At 33.1% G+C, this 25,407-nt stretch overlaps 1 protein-coding gene across 1 annotated transcript in view; it reads right to left on the bottom strand.

Annotated features, from left to right (window-relative positions):
• Nucleotides 1–25,407, bottom strand: part of LOC149791814 (transient receptor potential cation channel subfamily M member-like 2) — a 172,903-nt gene that overhangs the window by 101,542 nt on the left and 45,954 nt on the right. Inside the window, exons 9-16 of the mRNA XM_089969476.1 lie at nt 24,729–24,826; nt 23,222–23,430; nt 20,595–20,695; nt 19,662–19,796; nt 12,471–12,533; nt 7,119–7,338; nt 2,986–3,101; nt 2,321–2,421 (exon numbers count right to left, since the gene is read on the bottom strand). Coding sequence (XP_089825602.1) covers nt 2,321–2,421; nt 2,986–3,101; nt 7,119–7,338; nt 12,471–12,533; nt 19,662–19,796; nt 20,595–20,695; nt 23,222–23,430; nt 24,729–24,826 — 1,043 coding nt within the window. The remainder of the gene's footprint in view (nt 1–2,320; nt 2,422–2,985; nt 3,102–7,118; nt 7,339–12,470; nt 12,534–19,661; nt 19,797–20,594; nt 20,696–23,221; nt 23,431–24,728; nt 24,827–25,407) is intronic.

Here is a 25,407-nt window from a genome sequence, read left to right as displayed (position 1 = left end):
AGATAGTAGTTCTTTGACTGTATGTAAAATTAGTGATGATTTGGCCTGCCTCACATTTTCGACCAGTGCAGTTTCTGCCTTGAACATCTGAACTAACAAGAGGCTATTTACTGGGGCGGATCAGTAATGATAGTGGAGGAGTCCACATCTAATGGTACATTTCCTTCATCTCTCACTTGCCTAATATATTTGTTTCAGTTGCCCATACTTTTTCTTATGATTGTGTGCATACGTTGCAAGTATCACACAAACCGCATCCCATGCAAATGAGATGGGTACCATGGTAGTGTAATGTAACTGGTAGTATTGTAATTATATGCAAGTTTAACATGTGTCTACCCCATGCATGTTTGCTTGCATAATGTGTTCGAACATTTAATTATAGAGATAAAAAAACATGGCATTTATAGGTGAAATCAGTCAAGCATAATGTGAAGTTATCATTTATATTACTCAAACTACCATATATATTCGTGTATAAAAACATGCATGACCCACATATAAGCTGACCCTCAACTCTGAGACATCACAAGATGCATGAGGTAAGTTCTAAATGCATTTATTTAGGTAAACTTATATTAACAAACATCACATGTATACTTATCTCGAGGTTGGTGTGCATGATTATTAGAAAGAAATGGTACAAACTTGTTTGAAAAGTAATTGATTTAATTTTCTGTTTTCTTATTGTTTCTGCCTAATTTAGATTTGTGTATAATTTGATCGAACCATGACAAGAATTTAGCACTCGTGAGTCGCTGTAACACTACCTCTCCCTTTTGACTTGATTATAGTTTGCATATGCATTATTGCATTGGACATTTGATATCAGTGCACCAGCAATTACGTTTTTACTTTGCCTTGAAATTGTAAATACCTAACTCATTAAAATATAATCCCAGTATGACAACACAATGAACAACAGTATGGTTCAATTCAACACTCACAATTAGGCTACTGAACATATTTACATAATGGTGCCACCACATGTCATCATCTATTAAACCAGCAAGAGAGAAATGTTTGCAAGATTCGATTGATAGTGTTGAAGACTTGGGATGTTTGCTGCATTCCACCCCCCACCCCCAGCCCCGATGTTAAGTGTTTACATCCCAATCACAAAGCTGTCGTCTATTCAAGTTGGTGTGACCAGGTTAGACACTTTCCTTATAGAGCTGATCCCGGCACGTCATCTTTGAATGAAGATGTTGACTTTTGTCTCTGAGTAAAGGGTTCTGTTTCAGGATGAGATAATTTTTTTTTTTATTTCATTAACTGTTAGATAGGAAACGCATAAGACTTGTATAGATTTTTTATATTCTACAACAGCCCAGTCAAAAACGTCTTTACGTTTGATATTATAACTGAGCACTAATAATTTTAACACCTAGAACCATAATAACAATGGATGAACCTCCAACTAAAGGTGACAAATTTTAAGGCTGGAGAAAATAATTATTGTAACTGAAAGAAGTGAAAAAAGAGCAGACCACTCACAAAAAAGCAGTTTAAATGTTGGTATAATAACTTTAGGCTGTTATAAAGGAAAATGAGTGATTCAGAAATGATTTCATATGCTAAAATATGTGATCTTCAAATGTGATTTCATGTTTAATGATAGAAGTATATCTTTACTGCTATATAATTTTGTTTTTAGATGAATGCATACATTATTTTAGCAAGAACTATTATTAAAGAATAGAATATATGTACAGTGATTGTGGTTCTTTTTCTTGAAATTGTTCTGAAATTGGACCTTGGAAACTGGTCCTTTTGTACAAACCTGCTATGAGAGACCACCTGTCTTGAGAGACCGCTTTTTGTTGGCAGAAGGGGTGGTCTCTCATAACAGGTTTTACTGTATACTTTACATGTCCAAAGAAATAATATGTTAATGTTTGTCTATAGCATGCCCAGTGGGTTAGGAGGAGAAATAAAAATATACATTTTCTACCTGGCTGCTGTGGAAGCCAAAAGATCACTGGGTAAGCAAATAATAAATCACTTTCGAAAATTTGGTACAAAAATGTCATAAGAAAAAGCACTGATAAAGACTGGTGTGATGGTTTTCCAGGACAAGTTAAAAATAAATTTAAATTTTAATTGCTATGGGAGTGTAATACTTGCTGGGAAAGTCGCCAGAAACTTATTCAAATAAAGAATCCAACAAAATTTTGATTCAAGTTGTCCCAAAGTTTTGGAGCAGATGACAAATATGTAGACGTTAGGGACATACATGTCAGACAATTCACAACAGACACAAGGCTTTTCATTAAGTTCAAAATGAACTAATATAATAAGCTAATGCATACGATCTCACCTGGTATTTGCTTTGATTTGTGCAAGCAATTCTGTGTCGTCAGTTCGATCTGACAAGGCATGTAATAATGCATTTGCCACCAGTGCTCCTGCTATAGCATCCTGTAAAGATCAATATAAAAAATTATGCAGCCATTCATTCTGCATTCAAAATGTGGGCATACAAAGTTGACTGATTTATTTTGAGGGGAAGATTATAATTAAGACAAAAATTCCTCTCTGTATGTATCATTATTTATATTGCTCTGAATGAGTAAATGCAATTTCTTAAACCAAACTTCATGTTTTATTTCTCAACTAAGAAAAAAGTTTCCTCTTCTGTATTACTCAAGAACCTAACAGAATCACATGTTTTCAGTCAATATACAGAATACAGAATGCAGCATCATTTGTTTCCTCAGTGCAGCCTAGATTAAAAATAAGTATAAAAACACACCATGGTGTCAATTAGTGTAATATTACATGATGAAAAAGATAAAACAGTAATAACTTATCTTGGAGGCTGTACCTCAGAACTGATATTTAAAGTCAGTTGGTATTCAGGGTGTGATGTAAAAATATCAACCAAATGAAGCAAACAGCAAAACTCTAGTCTTGTTACAAACTTCAGCAAGAGATAATCAGCTTACAAAATAATGATTCCTGTGTCAGTGAGAAAACTATTACCTTTCCATGCAGCCAAAACAATTTTGCCATCTCCTGTCGGGTTGTTAGGACTGACCAAATAAACAATTCCTGTGCAGGGTCATCAAAGTCAGGGTATTTTTTCATGGCCATTTGCTCTTTAAAAGAAAAAATTATATTCATTGTACAATTTTCTACTAGTCTTTATTTATTATTCTTAAATGGTTGACTAGTGCAGTATGAAAACACTTTTTGCATCCAAGAGCTCCAGGTCTAAATTTCACCCCCAACAACTGAGTCTGGACTTTAATACACACAGAACTGTAATCCAATTGCAAAGTATGACTTAATACATTATTAATACTGTCCAAACTAGGGGTGAAACAATTCATCGATATATCAATACTTTTGCTGAAATGATACACATATTGATACAAGAGATGGTGAATTGATACAAAACGATGCTTACCATACGCATGTTAATTTAGTCTTAAGCAGTCATGAATAATTATTATTGGTTGCCTTGTTATTCTTTGAAATTATAATCCATCTGAAACAGCATTTGCAGTCACAGGCACTCATGTTTATCAATAAAAATGAAAATAATTATTTGAGAATACCCAATTGCTGTCTACAAGTTAACATAAAGTGACATTGTTCGTAATCTGCACCCCCCCACTTCATGCTAATTATCTTAACCCAGAAGTATGTTCAGCATCTACTATACATTCCAAACTTGTTCCATGTGTCTAACAAAGTACTTTACTCATCATTTATTAGTCACTTTCAAGCTAAGTTTCAACTTTTAATTGTATATTGACTCTGGCCAATTTGAAAACAATGCTACTGGGGTGTTGCACATTGAAATATGTTACATTTAATTCTCATTGGTTATTATTGCTTGCTCTGCTCCAGGTTAAACAATATCCACCAATAAAAAATCAATGTAGCTTATTCACTGTGTGACAAACAGGAAGTATTGGCAGAGCAACAGAGAGACTTGGCAGGAAAGTCATTAGATATGTCAAGTACTTAAGTGGAGATGCTGTCAGGGTGTGTCTTTGCGCAAAGCGTGGAAAATTGTACGAATTTGTGTGCTTGGAGAACAGTGAAATGTGAAAACCCCTGAAATTTGTTGAAAGTCCCACACAAGAAAATGTGAATGGTGATGTATACAATTTGTATTTAACTGTTCTTGTCAAAAATTCTGTTTTTCAGGTAGCAACTGTTCCACGTCTTTTTCAAGCAAGATATGAATGGTTGTGATATTAAATTTGATTAAAACATTGTGCCCAGGAATAAAAATTATAGTGTAGCTGGAACCATTCATAAAAAACTTTTTACAAATGCATGTTTAAAATACGAACTACCTAGGAAAGCCAAATGTGTGATTTCCGGTGCGGTTCATTACGATTACTTTTGGCAAATACTTGCTGATGATAGTGATGATGACAAATTTTTTTAAAGTTATGATGTATATTAGATTACTGGAGCTAGGAAAGCATTACTGGAGGCACCAGTGAGTGATTTTGACCCTAAAATGGTGTTAAATAAGAGTCAGATGTTCACGCTGGATGGAGAAAAAAAACAGGTGGCATGATCCTTTCAGTGATATTTTGAAATTAAATAGCAGAATACTGAGCCTAATTAAAATACAGACAATTTAAAAGTATTCTGCAATTTTTATTTTTTTAACATATCAAATTCGCCCTGTGGATCATATGCTACAAAACTATATACATGTATCCATATCAGGTTTAAGATAAATTGAATAAAATATGGGTTAAAAAATGCAATTAAGAAGAGCAGACATTTATTTTAATACCTCTGTCTGCACAAGCATTGACGGACTAAATACCCGTATACAGCATTATGGAACAGATAAGAAATTAGCATTTGGCATAATAGTCAGTACACTACTGATTTAACAAAGGAAGTTCATGTTAGAGAAAAATCCAAAAGATAATATCTGTGATCTCTGGAAAATTGTATATAACAGTCACAAAGATCAGTTTCCCAACATATTCAAGCTGACAAAGCTAGCTATGTACATCCCCTTCAGAAAGAAGCACAGAACAATACTGATACAAAGAAAACGAGCAGAGTATGTTCAGAATTAATTAACAGATTAATGCTTATACAACTAGACATCTGTCAAAGAGGTTGATTTCAGCAGAGCTATAAGAAAGAAGAGCAGGAAGAAGGAGAGACAGATATTGAAGTTTAGATAAATACTGACCTATGACCATTTAATAATGACTTTATTTAAAGAGAGTAACACAATTCACTACAAACTAATCTACCTTGAAGCCCTCATACAAAGGAATTTATTTATTTTAGCTGCATCTCTGAAGCCACTGAATATATTGGGTTTGGAAGAAAGAAAATAGAGTGGGCATTTCTAATCTCAACTGGAATACTATTCCAGAGTAGAGTTCCAGATTAGTGGAAAGATTTGTTAAATAATTCCTTATTTGGTTTGGGAATTTTATACTGTTGGTAGACATAATATCGCAGGTGGAGAGTATTGCCAGGTAGCCTATACTGGAATAGTGATTGTAAATATTCAGGAGCACTATTATTGGATATCCTGTGCATTAAATTGGCTTTTCTCAAATGGATTCAGTCTTTAATAGGTAATATTTTAAACTAATGCCGGCTAAATTTTCCTTGCTTTCTTGCTGGATTGATATTAGCCAGAATTCTCTTTTTTGAATATGTGCCAGCTTAATGCCATGTTGTTATCATTTGAAATACCCCATACTGTATTACAGTAGTCTAAATAGGGTTGTATGTAACTGTCATAAAATAGTTTTCTGTGCTTTTCAGGGAGAAAATGTCTTAACCTACTGAGAAGCCATAAACTTGAATTGACTTTATTACTCATATGTTTGATATGTTCAGTCCATGGTAGGTTATTATCTACCAAAATACCAAGTAGTCTATCATGACAGACCATTAGCAAATTTTTATCATTCCATGTCAGACAGTTCAGTCCATGGTAGGCTATTATCTAGCAGAACACCAAGTAGTCTATCATGACAGATCATTTGCAAATTTGTATCATTCCATGTCAGACATAGTTCATAACTATCAAGATTTGTCCTTCTGTACCATGTTGAGATAAGTCACATTTTAGTTTTACCAGTATTTACCACCATGCCATTACATGTACACCAGTTTGTTTAGGGCATCCTGTAAAGAAATTTTGAGTTCATGCTTTGTGGTTTGGATGTCTGACAATGTTGTCATCTGCTTAGAGATCTGTAGATGATATTGAGTGCCTTAGTAAAAGTGGTAAGTCATTAATAAATAAAATCAATAGTAATGGACCTAGAACTGAGCCTTGTGGTACTCTGTACCTAATTGTTCCAGGTTCAGACTGAACATTATTTATATAAACGTGTTCTCTCACTTAAGTATGAAGTAAACCATCTAACTGTGCTTTCATCACATTACAAGATTTTCAGTTTCTTCAAAAGGATTTCATGATCCACCATATCAAAAGCTTTCCTGAAATCTACAAATACAGATCCTATTATTCTACCCTGGTCAAGTGCTTGAAGCCATTTATCAGTTTGGGAGATCAAGGCAATCTCACATGAATGTTTCTGTCTAAAGCCTGATTGATTAGGGTGTAACAGCACATATTTGGTTAAATCGAGAGAGTGGTGTACTTACTCTGATGCTTATTCCTATCAAATAAATCCAGGTACAAGGATGCATTCTTTCAGCCATTGTGGACAGCCATTTCAGTTCTTTGAAGGAAGACAGTACCCAATGAAATGTTGAACAAAGGGTACAACTTAAAAGAAGCGTAACTGGCAGCTCAATCAAATTCAGCATTCCTCAGATACTGTCTTCAACTAACTTAAACAGTGTTCTAGAATAGAACCGTGCACTGGAGAAAAACCTAGTTTCTAGTTTTCTTTGATAAAAGCACACATTATTCATAATTTTTTGGCCCCATTCTAACTTTTTGTGTAATATTATGCCTACACAGATTCAATACTTTTGTGAAAAAGTTTCAAATTTAGTGGAATTTTCACCATCGGAATTTCATAGATACAAATCTGAAATAAGTTAAGATATCACCCATACATAAACAGTGCATTCACCATTTAAATTACTAAAACAATGTGCTAACCAATTTAATATCAGTCAACAGTACTAACTTGACTCTGATGAAAGTATAGATTCTGTAAAAGCCTCAGCTGCCAAAGCCAGTCCCTTTTTCACCCATTTCTTATCCTTACAGCTTTTGGTTCCATTCATATACATCTCTGCATCAATAGTGGCATATCTGTCATCTGAGATGTAATGTGGAACATAGTAGTCACCAAGTAAATCTTGTATCAGCAGCCCCACATCCTTCAGAGTGATTGTCTTCTTGGACTGTTCAAAACAAAATTTTATATTAAAAAGTCAGAATTGCATAATTTTAATCATAATTACAGTCAACCTCAGATACAAAAAACTAATCAGGTCTTTCAGAAAGAAAAATAAATCAGTGTTCCTGAACTTTATTTTTTATATCTGCAAAGATGCTGATGATTCATTGTAATTTAAACTTAAAACTCACTTGACTTGTTGAGCGTTTAATACCAGTCAAGTAAAAAACAAACTGGCCTAAGTAAATGAGAACATCCCAGTCAACATAAAATTTGTTCTTGTGAAGTAGTTCATGAGGTGATATTTTCTATTCCTTATTTCTGCATATTTGAAGTTTCAGAATTTGAAATTTTAGTAATTTAAACAAATGTTTGCAAAGGACAAACTTTGGGATCTGAAAGATCTTTTCTTGAAACAAAAACAATCGCTTTCAACAAAGTTTAAATCAAGGCTGACTGTATGAGTTGCACACAAGTGTTCTAAGGTCTATGTCTCAAAGTTTAGAAAATAAATCACATGCAAGTGTTCTAAGGTGTCTGTCTCAACGTTGACCATACAAGTCAAATACAAATATTTGATCTATGTCTCTAGGTTTACAACATAAATCACATGCAAGTGTTCTAAGGTCTATGTCTCTAGGTTTACAACATAAATCACATGCAAGTGTTCTAAGGTCTATGTAACAACGTTGACCATACAAGTCAATTACAAATATGTGATCTATGTCTCTAGGTTTACAACATAAATCACACGCAAGTGTTCTAAGGTCTATGTATCTATGTTTACAACATAAATCACATGCAAGTGCTCTAATGTCTATGCCTCAAGGTTGACCATACAAGTCAAATACAAGTGTTATATGGTCTATCAAACCTAAAAACCTTCTTATGATTCAGCCATCTTTATATTAATTTTCATAAAAAATTAAAATATCCAAATGTACCTTAACACTGATGATGTCAGCAATTAAACCTACTAATATCCAAACTACAAAAACCAACAAAAAGAATCAAGTTAACACCATCCCACCACTCTTAGACATCCTTATTACTCTCAGATTTTGTGCTACCTGTACTTTTTACAAGCTGCTTGGTGACAGTGTGTCTGTATATAAGGGTTCTGTTGTGCGCAATGTTCAAGCAGTAGTAGCCGCCATTATCAAAATAAAGGATCAATTTGTGGTTTTCTCGCAAGGACAGAAAGCAGTAGAAATAAAGCAATGATTTTTCAAATTAGCAGGTATGTATTCTTTTTCTTTACTTACACACTAGAAAACTTAATGCATAATCATAGTCACTGTCTGGCAACAGAACTTAGATATAAATAACATGTTGTGAACAATGTGCTCTGCCATTTTCATTTATGTTACTGTTATTAATTGTGTACATGGAGAAATTTATGTTGCAATGTAACTCAATTTAAAGCGAACATTAATAATGCATTAGTCATTTGTTATTTTAATTCCCAAAAATTTAAAAGAAAATATTTAATTTCTTTATAATTGCTACTGTTCTGCAAACGCATTTCAGCAAGGATTTTGAAACTAATGAACTAAGCATCTTCCTTTATTGTACAGACTGGTACAGAGTGTTTCCTGTTTCAGTCTTTTAAAATAATTCACAAATGGATCATCTCAAACTATAGAAAACAACTTTAATGCATGATTAATAAAAACAACATTAATTATTATCAATCATTGAAGATTTAAATATTTAACCTATATTATAAATGTTTGAAATTGCAGGTTTTGTATAAAATCAAACACATAATATGTAATATATAATTTATAATTTCTCAATTTATACTTGACACCAAAAGTAAAAAAAATAGTGTTGTATTAATTTATACAAATTAGAAATAAATCTAGTTCATTATATCTCATATAGAAGGAAACTTAAAAACTTGTATTTCTTATATTTGAAGAAGAAAAAAAATATCACAAACATTTCTCATGCATAGTTCTTATTTGTTTAAATATTAATAACTATTTCCAAATATTTATCCATTTACTTTTAATATAACAATAATAACTGTATTTCCATCCAATTATTTTCACATTTTCTCTTCATGGTCTCATTCATAATGAAATATAACAATATTAAGAAAGGCTATCTATTCTTACACACAGGCATACACACATATACCATACCAGAAGAAAATACAACTTCACTGTGTATATAATTATTTTAATTTTCTTAACAAAATTACCAAATGTAATTGGATAAGTTGATGGCACTTTCTTCAAGATTCAATCACCAAAGGAAAATGAAGCAGATTATTTATGCAGAAAAGGATTTCATTCTTTGAATGTCCAGGAATGAAATGTTTCTCCATTTTATTTTGTCTTTAAACAGATGGAATATTTATGTGTATGAGAAGCCAATGTAACAACATATTATAGTGCATGGGAATATGACCCCTTTCCTATCTTTAACAAAACATGGCATTATCACAGATTATAGAAATAAAATATAACTTAATTTTAAAACCACCATTCAAATCAATAAATCAACCTAAATATTATCAACAGGTGAATAATTTCACTTGAACCATTTTATGATGATTTCTGCATAATGATTCAAACATACACGTACGTCAGTTACAGCAGGTTCAAATGGGTACATTTTTTGGGAGGTGGGGTAAACTTTTGTGTTTCAATAACATTACAAATAGCACCATACTTCATAAGCTTGTAAGAGAAAACTTTGTTTTCCAGATGATGTGATGCCTGGTTTAGGATCACAAGTTCTGTAGCCAGATGGTGAGGAATATATATATATATATATATATATATATATATATATATATATATATATATATATATATATATATATATACATACATACTCAACACATGGTTATGTTAAACAAACATTTAGCTGCATTACACTGTAACTGAACAATGAATTCATATTCATAAGTACTTAGCTGAACATTAGAAGATGTATTAAAAATGAGAATTTAAAACAACTTGAATTGTAATGAAAGTTATTCAAAAGCTATATCTGCTGTCATATATTAAAGATGACATTAATCATAAAAGCTATTAAAGAAATCAAATTCAGTCTGCATATTAATAGATAGTAAAGAAAAGTTATGATGTACATAAGATTTAGTAATGAAGCTGGCAAAAAGAAAAGTTTATGTAGTCTGAGTCTAGAAATAACCCTATAAGTCGTTAATTCCATGTGTGAAATCCTAACTTTTTCAACAGTATTTTTTATTTTGAAAGAAAAATTTATATTTGTTTCATTTACATGATGTGATGAAAAAACAGTCAACTGCAGTCGATGACAAACCTGCAGATGGATTTTGTGTCAGTTATTACATTTGTCACATGTATAGAGATACTTGCATTTATCAAATTTATTCTTGCAAGCAACAGTAATTGCTTAAAGAGGTGTTTACATAAATTTATGTAAGACATCGGTCTTTCAACAATTTTCAAATGAGAAAACTAGTTTTTCGTAGTTTAATTTCATGCATAAACAGTATTCTCTTCACCCTAAAACCGGACCAACATAATTTTTCTACATTATCATAATCATTATTTTACCTTCATAATTAAAACAACTTAATAACACTGAGTTCTTTGAACAATGAATGCTGTATTTAGTTGGATAAAAGATTCTGCCAACAGTATTATTTTAAAGAGTCTTTTAAACCTTTCAAACACTAACATTACTTTCGTTGCTAGGGCAACCAAAGTAAATTTATAATTATTTATCATTTTCAGTATGATTAGTATTTGTTCCTTATCAATGTGAATATAATTATATTTTATATGGAGAAAAGTTTTTAATAACAGCTACATAAATGTTGCATCATCTAAATATTGTAACATACTGAAATGTAGAGAGACTGCTCTAGTGGCGTAGTGGTTAGAGCAGCCGCTCGGATGCGGGAGGTTGTGGGATCTATCCCCGGCCAAGTCATACCAAAGAATTACAAAAGTGGTACTAACAGCTGCCTCGCTTGGCGCTCAGCGTTAAGAGGTTAGTGTTAGGACAGGTCAGCCTGGTGTCAGGATAATGTGACTGAGTGGGACATCATGCTACATGTCTGCGGCATGATGCCTCAGTGCTAGACATCATTATAAACTGCCACACTGCAGACATCGTAGTGATATGACTGAATTTTTTTTAAAGCTACATTAAAAATCCAAATCACACACACACACACAAATGTAGAGACATATTTGAAAGTAAAGTTTTAATTATCTATCATAGGCCTAAAAGTAATGAACTGAGGATATGTGACATGTAGAAAAAAATGAAATGTCCATTCACACATTTAGAATAACTATATTTGATGGAAAAGTATGCATTATATTTGATTTTTCTGGTAAAAAATTACTTTTCCACAAATTTTCTCTATTTGGTTGCTATGGTAACCATGAATACACATCAATTTCACCAACATTTTAAATGTTTGCAATTTGCATGCATATATGCATCACTATGTATAATTTCACAGTAATCTGATTTTTAATAATAGTTCTCAGATGTTATGTAAATTTAGCCCAGAAAGTCTGTATTGTTCTGAAACAATTCAGCATGCACAGATGGTACAGTTAGAAACAAATCAGCACTGGTTTCAAGGTCAAGCAAAACAGCACAGCACTACCAGGGTTAATAAGAGTATTTCTTGCTGTTTATCTCGTGTCTTTATTTTTGTGCAGTGATCATATCTCCCATGATGGATGCCATGATTATTGATATTGGAAATGCGTGATAGGCACTTGCACCTTTTCATACCTCTTTGCTAAAAAGCGTCAAAATGACATAACATGTTGAGTGACTCAAATAAAATAATCGACTTGAGAGTGAAGTTTTCGAACTCAGTGGAGAATACCTAGAAAGCAACTCCTGATCCACTTTTGGGACCAAAATACTCAGTGGAGTAAATACTCCAACTCCAAATATCGTGTTCCAACTCGAGTTTCAGATGCTTTTGAGATCTTGGGGCCTGGTTTCCCAAATGTTTAAGAAAACTCAGGTTTTTTTTTCTATTTTAAATAAGATTTTTCCTGTTTGCATTAATAACTTGTGATTTAAGTTTTATTTTTTATTATCAATTTCCAACTGAGCTCTCCAAGTTCATCAACTTAAAGAGAAAAACATTGACATTACATACCTCTTCATTCTTTTTTTGCCACATCTTCTTGAATAAAATCTTTAACAAACTTCTTGAGGAGACCTACAGAGAAGCATGAAGTAAATACATTAATTATAAAGGACAATATCTACAAAAACAGCACATCATACAAATCAGCTAATTATGCAAAAGGTCATAGGTCAGATTAATGCAAAATGTTTGTGACATGGACATAATCAGTGTCAATGGAATAAGATCAAGCCTCTGTACATCACATGAAACATCAGATGTGGGATGTGTATCAATTTAGAAAGTTGCATAAATATCTGCAGCAGTTATGTTTGTTACAATTCCCTGTAACCTTCCACAAATCTGCACAGAACCAATTTAACAATTTATAATGCAAAATTATTCATAAGTTCATATTTTGCCATTCAAAAAGTATATTTGGTTCTGATATTTGCACCTTGTTCACTAAGTGTTACACATGCATCCAATGTTTATTTAAATTACTGAAGAAATAATACTATTATGTGATTACTGATAACTGTCAAAATCTGACTATATGAGCCCTACAAATTTTCATTAATATTATGAGAAGAAACAATATTAAACCAAATATAAGTGAAATTATATAGAAAGCAAGTTTTAAAGTAAACTATGTTTCTTCAAGAATACTTACCTGATCACATTAACATTAGAAATATAAGACTGCTACTTCCCTAATCCACCCCCAACTAAATCACAAAAATTGTTCATAAAGTTTTCTGTCTGTGTCAGACAAAAGGCAATAACTCTTTGCCATTACTGTCATAAACAACATACTCTGCTGACTTGTAACAATCACCAGTTGCCAGTTTGCCATAAAAACTGAAATATGTAAATACCAATTATCCTGATTGGATGATTGTGATAGAAGACGTGATATGATTGGCTAATATACATGTGCGACTTCAGCTGCTGAGCATTCTTTTCCCCACAAACAAAAGAACACGCAAATGGTAAAAACCTCAAACAAAGAACGTGAACTCCAATGGAATGAACAGATGAGAATATTTTCAATATCATTTCTTTTAAGTCAATCAAATTGCAGGAAAGAGATCATGAAGAATATGAAGGAAATGATTTGGTGAGAGCAAAATTAGGAGGAAAAGCACACCAGCCAGGATCATCAAATTCCGGTGAGTATCTTGAGCATTCATGATTATTTCAGTGGAAGTTATATGGATATTTTATTGGTTTTTATATGTGTCATATTAGTTCTAACCAACCAAATGAGGAATGATTTTTTCAGACTCAATTTAGAGTTGCTCTTCAAATTTTTTGAAAATCACTAAACATTATTCTGCTTCCTTATCATACACCCTGCTTTTGATCTCAATACAAGATGAGTACTTGCATCTGCAATAGGAATTTAGATGTTCGGTATCATTCTCTGTTTTGTGACATCACTATTTCTATGATCTGATATAATTTGGTAAATTAAAAAATATAAAAAAAACTAAGATGGAAAAGACATTAAGTGGTGACTTCTGCAGCAATGTTAAAGATCCAGATAGTAATCAGATGGAACATCTCAAGCTGCAGTTGGAAACATTCAGTAGTGACAATGGGTTGGACTTGATTAAATTATTGACCATGAAGAGCTTCACAAAAGAACAGTTATCCATCAGGTCAATCTCAGGGAAAAAGATCAGTAAAATCAGGAGAAACCCCAAATAGAGCCCATTGATGACAAAAGTTAAATATGCTTGAATGGTTGGTTGAACACAATTGCCCCAATATCTCTCAAAATAATTTCAAAGAAAAATAACAGAATACATAAAAAATGCTGCACAAAGTATAAAAAAGGAACATTGCTTGTCAATTTCATGTCCTTTGTTACATATTAGAAATTTATCTGAAATTAAAGACCATTTTTAAGTTATTGTGTTGCATTTTATACCGTTTTAAAACCACACCTTCACATTATTTCATAATTCAGAATGAGTGTGTGTGTGTGTGATTAGGATTTTTAACATAGCTTTAATAATTTTTCAGTCATATCACTACAATGCCTGCAGTGTCACAGTTTATAGTGATGTCTAGCATTGGGGCATCCTGCCGCAGACATGTAGTGTGATGTCCCACCCAGTCACGTTATCCTGACACAAGGCCAACCAGTCCTAACACTAACCTCTTAATGCTGAGCACCTAGCGAGGCAGCTGTTAGTACCATATTTGTAAGTCTTTGGTATGCCGTGGCCAGAGTTCGAACCCACAACCTACCTCTTCCGAGGCAGATGCTCTAACCAAAGTGGTGATTTAGAATGAAAGTTTACTCCATACATTTTTGACTTTGTTCATAATCAATTTTTTTATGGGAACTGTTTATGAAAATTCACGAATCATCCATGAGAAACTTTGTTCATCATAGTTCATGAGTATGTTCATGCACTTGTTCATGAATGATGATGACCCAGTTTGTGAACTTTGATGAACTGTTCACCAATTCAGTTCATGCAATGATCTGTTCAAGAACAGTTTGTGAAAAGTTGGTTCATGAACAGTTCATGAATTCAGAATTTCATGAATTGACCATTTTCAGTTCATGCATATTCATGAACAGTGCATGAACCTTTTTATGAACTTTCATGAATGGTCCATAAACCCAGTTCCTGAATAATTCTTGAACAGTTCATGCCAGTTCTTGAATTGTTCATGATCATTTCACAGGGGCTTTTAATAGCTCCACCTTGCAGCACCACTTTCCTTTGGTGGCCCCATAATTTTTAGTTTGAAATATCCCGATTGAATGTTCATAAATCTTGCTTGTCAGAACTTTCCCCTCATTCCATTCACATATTTGATTGTGTTATTAGATCAGAACTGTGATTTTACTTTTCTCCAGAAGTCACTTGAATCATACAAAAGCTTGCTGAGCATTTAATAATAAGTCAGGGTCCATGCTAATACCTGTACAAAAGTACTTTTCCAGCAAGAATTAGTGAAGTTAGTGAAAATAAGGTCAAGTGGGTAATGTAAGTTAGTCACTTCAGACATATGTTTCTTTGCATGTTTTCATGTCAATTTAATAAAATGATGACAAATATTATTAAAAGTTTGTAAAAATTATTAAAATTACTCTTATTTTGCATTGTTAACATAAATTGGCAACATTTAACTTAGGTTATAGTAAAAAATTGTCAAACTCTTTCATAACAGAAGCCCTATTTTCATCTGAGTGTTTACAAGACACATGGTTGGATAAAATGTTTCATTTTAATAATAATTGGCCGGGCTATGCCCAATGAGTAATAAGGCAATAGAGGACAAAAAAGAAAATCAATTTTTCACATGTTTTCCAAGGTTCCTGTGTGAAGTTTAGGTAGGAAGTTTGTAATAGTAATTTATTTCTGGTATTTATGATCATCATATCATCATCAAAAGTGACTGCAGTGAGTGGTATAAAGCGCTAGCCTTTACCTAACACTGCCATCTCATATCTGGCTGTGTGTGTTTGAGTCTCAGACTCAGCCAATGTGGGTATGTGAGAAAGTTGCCAGTAGTGTCTCATGGGTTGGTGGTTCTTGCTCTACCGGTTATACTGGTTGCCATATACAGCCTACCTTGCACTGAGAAATGACATTAAACCCAAACAACAATATCAACAAGAACAACTGCAGAATACAGGATTTCTTTTTTAAATGTGCTTTTCTCTTTACAGACACAAAAGTCATCATTTTACTTTTGTTATTAATGCATTGTATTGGTCAAAGCAAAGTGTGATAGGGGTAATGTCATGAAGTCAGTGCAAAGCAAAAAAGACTTTGCCTTTTGGGCCTGTTGGTTGAAATGACAGGCTCTATATCAGGGGTCTCAAACACGTGGCCCCACATGTGGCCAGCTAAGCCGTATCGTGTGGACCACAAAATGATTGGCATCACAAGGTGTCATGAGAGATAATGAAGGTGGTGTGGCCCTAGGGCCATCAAAAATGCCCTCATGCAGCCCTAAGAGTGGTTTGAGTTCGAGACCCCTGCTCTAGGGTGACCATTTTGCCTGACTCATAACCAGAGAGGACCATGTAAGTTTTGGGATTTGCCGGCATGCATTCTTTTCAAAAAGCTGACAAAAGAAGAGACAGTTTCCCATTTTCATACTACAGTGATGGATATTTATTCCTTTCATAATCAAAAACTTATGAATAGTTGTTTTGGATAGTTCATAAAATATATCCTTAATGGCTGATACAAATATTTTGTGCTTGAACTGGTTATATTCAACATACGGCCAGATTTTTGTTTGCATGGTAGGTATGCTTGGTCTAGTATGAAACACAAAATTACTTTGACTACTCTACTTCTTATTAACTAAATTAAGCTTTTTTATGACATTCTAATTCATCCTTTTTATATTGAAAATAGAGTATAGTTTTAAATAGTGTTCAGTATTCTAGTTTATTGACTGCTTGGTAAATGTACTACAGAGATTTCAACCCTTCAAAAAAACACTTTAATTTGATGAAACTAAACAATGGTGCAATATGAGCATGGGATACCTTTATACCAAAAACACATTTAAGTCAAAATCAGAATGACTATAACACAGCCTTAATTTATAGTAAATTAGATGAATAAACATATAAATTTGTTTTATTTTAGGGACTTGCAATAAAAAATATATTTATATAGAGAGAACACAAGAACAACAGCTACACCATTTACTATTGCTAATATTGAAAATGACAATATATCTACAAAAAAGGGAACAAAATTATATAATTACTGGTTATTTTAGTATAAAACATTGATTTTGTCTGCTATTAAAGGATATCTACAAATAGAGTGTAATAAAAATTATTAGTCATTTTGCAATGAAAAATTCCTAATTCTAGGGATGCAGGCCTCAAAATGGTATTATTGCAATCATCCCTGTAATAGTCTTTACAAATATATTCTTACCAAGTTTTATGAGGATGGCAAACAATAAGCATAGGGTATGGTGTACTAAATACAAAATACTGAACCTATGTTTGAATAATCTTAAAAGATTATAGCATTAACTGATGAAACACAAAAATGAAACCAAAACAGTGAAGCATGAAATATGGGTCACAGTCGCCAACATTTGAGATGAAGGTGTAGTACTCATCAAAAGATGCATTCTCCATCAAGTTTGTAATGATTTTAGCCTCAACAGGATGGCCACAAAGTGCAAAAACAATTAGGTAGTCAAAAATTACAGTGACTATCTTTTGATTAAGAATGAGGTACTAAAAGTGAGATGCATACAATGAGGTACTAAAAGGGAGATGCATACAGTCATCTAGTTTAAGTGTGGAATATTGGTCACATATTGATGAAATACTTTTGTGTTGAGGGTGTAGAAACAACATGCATCCCCTCTTCAATTTTCAAGATTCCAGGTACAAAAGTATATAAAAAGTGTACAAAAAGTTTTATCACTAAGAATATGTATACACAAAGTTTGCAACCTCCAAGTAATGTTGGTGCCATGAAACCTATTCCAAACTCATACCTAGAACCCAAGGAGACAAAAATTGGTTCTAATACAGTGAAAATTTACATAGGTATATGCAACAGTTCCCCATTCTGGGAGTAGTTCTCTCAATGTCTCCCCCAGGGGTGTCAAATTAAGGTTCATAAAAAAAAAATTGGTGTCAGAACTGGGGGTCAAATAAAAAATGTGGGGTCAAAAATGTACTGACAAACTTTCATCTGACCCATACTTTTTCAGCTTGAAATAGGATATTGCAACTTGCACAGCATACTCTCTCTCTAAAACTACAAATGAACCAACATGCACGATTAACAAATACACTGTCCTTTCAAAGAATAATTTTATTCATTTTTCTTTTAGCTTAAAGTTGTACTTTTAACATTCTCATTATAATCTTTTTTTGTAGCAATATTATAGACCAACACAGTACAAATAAGCCAATACAAAACGCTTTTTAACCAAATGGCAGTTAATTTACTAATGGATGTGCCATTCCAGTCAAGGAAATTATTTTCTCCATTTTCTATTAAAGTTAGATACACAGTAAGACTCTTTTGTGTTCTGCTTCTTTCACTTTCTTTGCTAACAATTCTTAGTGCTTGCTGTTTTAATCTGGAGATCACTTTCTAGTGCAAAAAGCATTGAGGTTAAACATGTAGATGACAGCATGCTGAGATCAATGGAAATCATGAGAGCTCGCGAGATATGGGGAAGCACTTCTGTCATAACATTGCCTATGCTAGTATGGTTCCCTGTTTTGTGTGCACCCTGTGTTGCACTCTGCTATATGAATAGTGGAGTGTAAAGCAGGAAGCACACAAAGTTGGGAACCAGTCTATGCCTCTGCTGGAAGCATACACAATGCCATCCCTCATCCAAAGCATTTGATATTAAATAAATCCTGATCACATTATGCGAAGAATGCTTTATGTCAGAAAAACGCACTGCAGCAAAATGTGTGCATCAATTTTCTCCAGTGTGCATCCCCTGATGCACAAATGTGCGAATGTGCATAAAGGGAAACAATGAGTTCTCTTCTACTTCACAGAGGTCAGCTAAGGATCTTTCATCCCTTCTATTAGAAATCATAGATCTTAAATAGCTTGACTTAAGTTATCTCCTTTGAATTTGTTAACCTTTTAATATCTCCAAAGGCATACAATGAATTTTCTTACATTTTTTCCTGTTGTTTATGTCAAGTTGCATTCTTTAATTTGATGATATTTACGACAAGACTTTTAAATTATAGTTTTATAATGTAAGACATTGACCTTGATATTTATGATTAAAGTGGGTCAAAGTTTACAACCTGAATTTCAACATAATTTATCCTATATACTATGCAAATGAGTGATATTAATTGTTAATTGTTATCCTGCGCACTTCGAAGGACAATAATAAAAGAAACTTTGAAATCAGGTAACAGTGTTTTTTTGTTTTTCACATAGAATTTAATATTTTGCAGTGCCAAATATTCTGAAAATCGAGAACTAGTCATAATGGATATAAGTTTTTTATTCATCTGGCCCTTGAAAATTTTCAATCCCAAAATTTTGTTACACAATAATCAGCTCAACTTTTATTAATCAATATTTTTCTCCATAATTATTCTCACACCTACAAAAAGTAAAACTGTCAACAACAAAAAAACCACCAAAACAGTACAACATGATGTCCCAGAAAGTTTATGCAGTTTATAAACAATGTACAGTATACTAAAAAGCTTACATTGTTGTACAACAGTATCAGTCTTTTGATTGTCAGGAACTCCTTGAGACTGACGCCATTATCTAAAAATAGCTCCACAAAATTCACTCTGTTCAGCTGTATGGCAGACAGCATAATGTCATCTAGGCTGCCAGTCTGAAGAAACAAACAAAATCATAACTGTACTGTATATTTAACGATCTGTTTTTTAGAGAGCTTAGAAAGATAACATGTAACATGTTTAGCTTGCTACAAGAAATGTTTACATGGCCCTGTTATTCATTACAGGTTAATGGATCAAGTAGTGATGGATTATGATACATGTTTACATTCATTTTTAGAGAAAGACTTTACCTGTACAAAATGTGTAAAGAGAAGCTGCACAGAAAAAGCACATCAACACATGAATTTAAGGTTAATAAATTACTTTAATTGCTAAAAGTTTATTGTGATTAGAAGTTTGCAAGTTTAATAAATGTTGTATAATCACACTCAAAATTTTATTGACTCACATCTGGAAGGTAATGTTAATAAGAGTAGTGCTGATTTAGTTCATCAGGATAAATTTGTTAAAATCTATATGCACTTGAAAATTATATTGCACAATAACAAGCATTTTCCATAGCAAAATACTGTGAATTCAAGACTTCTTTTGTGTACAAATTTAGTGAAATATCTAACTTTAGGAAAAATAAACAACAACAGCAATGTACCGGTAGCTGTTGCACAATGGGCATACTGGTATGGAGCAAATTACAAACTTTTATACTGAAAATACACTGAATTTACAACATTTCAAATAAATGCTAAAATGTTACACCTATTGTTATATATTCACATAAATAGATGTTATATTATTTAGATTGTACAACTAAACAGGAGCTTTGATAATAAAGGTAAAATGTTGGCTTCACAGGAAGTCAATCAAAACTCTGCAAAAAGCAAAAGACTAACCGTCCATCTTTTGTCATCAGTAAAAATTTCACTCTTGGCAATATCAATCCTGTTCCAGGCTAAAGCTAGTTTCAGCTGATCCATCACATGGTTCTTGTTGGCTGAAGGAAATCAAAATTGTCAGGTAAGGCAGACATGCAAGTAAGCAATATATACTACAGAATCTATTTGGTTGACTCAGTCCATTGCGTTGTGGAGGGTGGTGGGAAGAGAAAACAGCACTAACACTTATTATAAGGACTTCAAAATTTTCTTTTTCTCTGCATGAAATAATACAAATTTGTAGTGTCTATCTGATCATTGACTGTGTTGCATATCTGCACTTATATGTGGCAGTTTATTAGGCAGATAGATGGATAAGTAGGTAGGTATGACATATTTTTGCCACTCGTGGAAATCGCTGCCTTTAAGATATCCTGGACCTGGATATGAATATGAACCTCCTATCACCTGACCAGGTCCTATATGATTTCTTATCATCTATGTCTAATTTATCCTCATCTGACCAGGTCTAGAATGATGTATTTTATCATCGGAAGAGGTCTAGAATAACTTCTTGTCATTGGCCAGGTCAAACATGATATTAGATATTTAAGTTCATTCATGATGGACAGATAACAAGTAGTAAAATTTAATGATCCAAAAACAATTAGAAGAAAACAGAATAAATCTGAAGAAAACAATTTATAAGTCTGGACTTCAATCATTAGTTTTCATACCTGGATGTTTGCTAGATTCTGAGTCAGAGCTTTGAAATTGTTTAGGGCACCAGTCAATGATAAAACAATTATGAATTTGAAGTAAATTCTGTGATTCTATTTCTCTTTGGTTCTTCAATTGCCAGCTATCTAAATAAATGCATGAGTAAGGTTTAAAATCATCAAACAGAGAGCACATGTCAATAACACTGTTGCTTGCACCATGTGACTACCATGCTGAGATGTGCTTACTACTTGCTGAATATACTTTCTCAAGGTTGCTGCAACAGGTTTCTAGCAATTATTTGTGGAATAGATATGTTATGTGTCCTTTCGTTTTTCTACAAATACTATATGACCTTCATGTAATATTTTTGAATATTTTTTACAACATTGGAAAAGAGGTTTTCACAGGTATCATGTGACTAATAGACCTCTGATGTCACGGACAGGTTGCATTTGTTGGGCAGTCACATGAGCAATGCAAGTGATGAATACACTAGGTCAAATTTCATCATCCCTGTAGTTTCATCTCATATGTTTAGCAGATTAAACACAAATGCAATATGCACAATTACTGAGAAAATAAATTATCTTCCTCTCAGTTTGATGATCTATGGATTGATGTAAGGTCTATTAAGTTTGCAAGGCCCACTAGTAAACAGCTAACCTATACTATGTAACAGAATTCCAACTTTTTGATAAGCAATGCGTTCTGACCCCATACCCCAACATAAATGTCAAAATATCTAAAATGGGGTGGGAAGGGTCAGAAGAAACCTGGACCAGGCTGAATGCACAAGTTTTTGCCTCTCATCATCTTACTTATTTAAGCCGGTTCTGGTTTGATATCAATTGCATCATATGCCAAAAATCACCAGCTGGCACAGTTGTAAAATATTTGTGGACCAATCATGCATATTTTATAAATGAAAGAAACCCACCCGGTATATTATTTTAATTGTAGTGTCATCTGACCCTCCCACACGATCATTTCTGTAATAGTCCTAACTAACACAAGCTAACACAATCTATCCAAACTGAAGAAAAATATTTAAAGATGTGTCATACTTGCTTATCTCACATTGAATGTAAGTTACAAAACTTACTACAGATATAGCTTTATACAGTTCTGCAAGGTATCACCACACGCACAAAACAGATCAGCCATTACTGCATCCTATTGTTGTTTCTAATAAAATCATTAGAATTTATTCTCTGATACTTCATTGACATATATTAAACTCTGAAAATATTACTATTATTTAATAGGAAGTAGCTTTAAAACCAAAACAGAAAATAAAATATTTACTGAATTCAGGGTCTTGGCTTTGATGATGAAATAACTAACAGGTTTCATTCATTCAGTTCCCGAATAGTCTACTGCACTAAACAGTCCCATCATTTCAACTAAAACGCATCTATTTCCAAAAATGTAATTAAATGCATGTGAACTTTTTCATTTGCTGTGTCCAAGCTCAACACAAATACTACAGACTTAGTGTAGGAGAAATTATACCTTCTGCATTAGCTTTCATTAAAAATGTAGACAATTTATGAGAATATATATAAAGCAGCTGTTCACAACTTCAAGTCATGACACAAATCAGGGTCACAGTGGGTCCTCAGCATGGTAGCAAAGGATCACCAGAACAAATCCTTTTCTTAGTTTTTTTAATGCTGAAAAGTACACTGAGAGTAAGGGGGTTCTGTGGGTGGTCAATTTAGGGTCACAGCCAAAATAAAATGATGGGAGCCACTGATATATATGAACTTAATTAGTACTACTGTATGATGCCTCTAACACAAAATTAGAATATGGTAATAATAATAACAATGACAATGTTTTGCCACCATAAATATGACACTAAATTCTAGTGATCTGTCAATGTGTGAAAACAATTACATTTAAATTTCAAGAACACATACCTTTCAGCAATGCTTTAAGCATGGCTACGTCAATGTCTCGAGCACCAGTACCAGAATCCAACTCAAATATATGAATCAGTTCAGACTTGGCAAGACAGTCCTTGATTCGCTGCATATTAATATCAATATCTTGATCTGGACAGAACTTGATTTCCTTCATTTGTTTGTGAATTTCAGTTTCCAGGCTTGGACTCAAATGCTTCTCAGTTCTGTTGAAATAAATTTAACACATGCCTAACAAATACTAATTCACTGTTACAACTTTTCCAGTTTTTGAGAAACAAATGCATAAAACTGATTGAATTAATTATTACCTATTTTATATAAATGTTTTGCATAACTTAAGACATTTATCAAGGAAAATGTCATATTTATTACCAAATGGATAATTCTGCTGACAAAAGTAGAGTATACAATATATCACCATTGCTATTTCTGCTTTGTTATTGTATACTGACAGGCTACTCTTCCTTCTGATATAATGGTCATCGCAAAATGAGTCATGCCCTAAAAGTCATAGGTAGCTTTCAGTTAATAAAACTAATGGTGAAATCCTATAATTGTTGTAGGGTTTAATGCCATTTTTCAGCACAAGATAGACTATACATGGTGGCCAGTATAACTGCTGGGGGAAGAACTCTGGAAATCCCTGGGAAGAATCACTGACCCACAGGAAGCTACTGGCAAGCTTTCTCAAGTACCTATGTTAGCCGAGCCTCAGACTTGAACCCATGCGGACAGAGGTGAGATGGCAGTGATAAGGAAAGGTGAGCGTTGTAGACCAATAGGAAACCCAGGGGCCTCCAGTGAAATCCTGTATTCATTTTGTCTACTACATTATTAAATCCATAATAAATCAGAAATTCATTTTGGTGAATATATTCAACAGGACATTTATTTACGGTAGGTAATATCACTTTAAATGTTTTCTAAAAAAAGGCTGGAAATACTGAATCATGGAGTAATGACTTGTCCTATAACCACTAATAATGCTGATTGTCCTGTTTGATGATCCAAATCCTTATATCAAATGTGCATGTAGCAAAGATTCTGAAAACATTGTTGTCATTGGTGACATCATTTGTGCAACAATGTGTTCAATATAACTGCTGGACACTTGAATGCCCCATCTGTTTTATTTTAACACACATGTACTTTCATACACTTATTATTGCTTTAAAAAATGATAAGTCCTGTGTGCACTTATTACCTCTATCTGAATTATTTTATAAATGCATTTACTATCCTGATTTTACCGCATATAATAGAAGCTGTGGTGGCAGAGTGGTTAGAATCTCAGACTCACAACCAGAAGGATGCAGGTTTGAATCCCAACCAGATCAGACTGGATTGGCCATGAGCAGTGTGTCCCTGGGTAAGGCACTTTACTCCAGCTGACTCAGAATGATATATTCTTTCATATATTGATGTGCAATTGGATACAAATAATTTACAGCATAACAGGTAATCATTCATCTGCAATGACAGCTTGTATTCATAAACTTACATTTTGATGCTTACTCCCTGCTTATCTTTAGCATCAACGTCAACCGTTTCTGCATATTTGAAGGCATATGATAATATGTCTGCTGCTCTTCCAGATCCCTGAAATACAAAAAACTTAAAAATGTAGATTGTCTCCTTAAGATTGTGTATATACCATGTATTATACTCTTCTTATAGCTGCCTTGACCATTATTCTAATATAAATGTATCTCATATAAACATATATGCAAATTTTTATTAACTAATACAAACAAAAGTTAATTCTTTTAAAAATACAAAATGCTTTCAGATTTTGTTGTACTTTATCATATTCACTGAATGATGATCATGGTATAGTCACTTGGCATTAATATTCAGGGAGAATAGAATTCATAATACTGACAATTACCACATGACCTTGGTGTGGCATTCCATAAACAAGTCATATTTTAGTATACACCACACTCTGGATAAAAATGAATCCCATCACACTCAAGCAATCAGTACATTCCAATTTCATTATATCCTAGGAAATTACTTGGCATAAACACTGGAAATGATATTGTCGCATGATTTTTAAAATTCAGTATTTGATTATACCAAATTTTGTTATAAATAGAGTTTACTGTAACTTTCATCATGTCATGAAGTTACCAAACTAGGCAAAAGAATCATGTAGCATAAAAAGTGCATAACATCAA

Source organism: Sinohyriopsis cumingii, chromosome 9, assembly GCF_028554795.1.
Source record: "Sinohyriopsis cumingii isolate HCF-2022 chromosome 9, ASM2855479v2, whole genome shotgun sequence".
Classification (NCBI taxonomy): Eukaryota; Metazoa; Mollusca; class Bivalvia; order Unionida; family Unionidae; genus Sinohyriopsis; species Sinohyriopsis cumingii.
The sequence above is the reverse complement of the archived record's forward strand: the minus strand, read 5'-3'. Positions and strand labels throughout refer to the sequence as shown.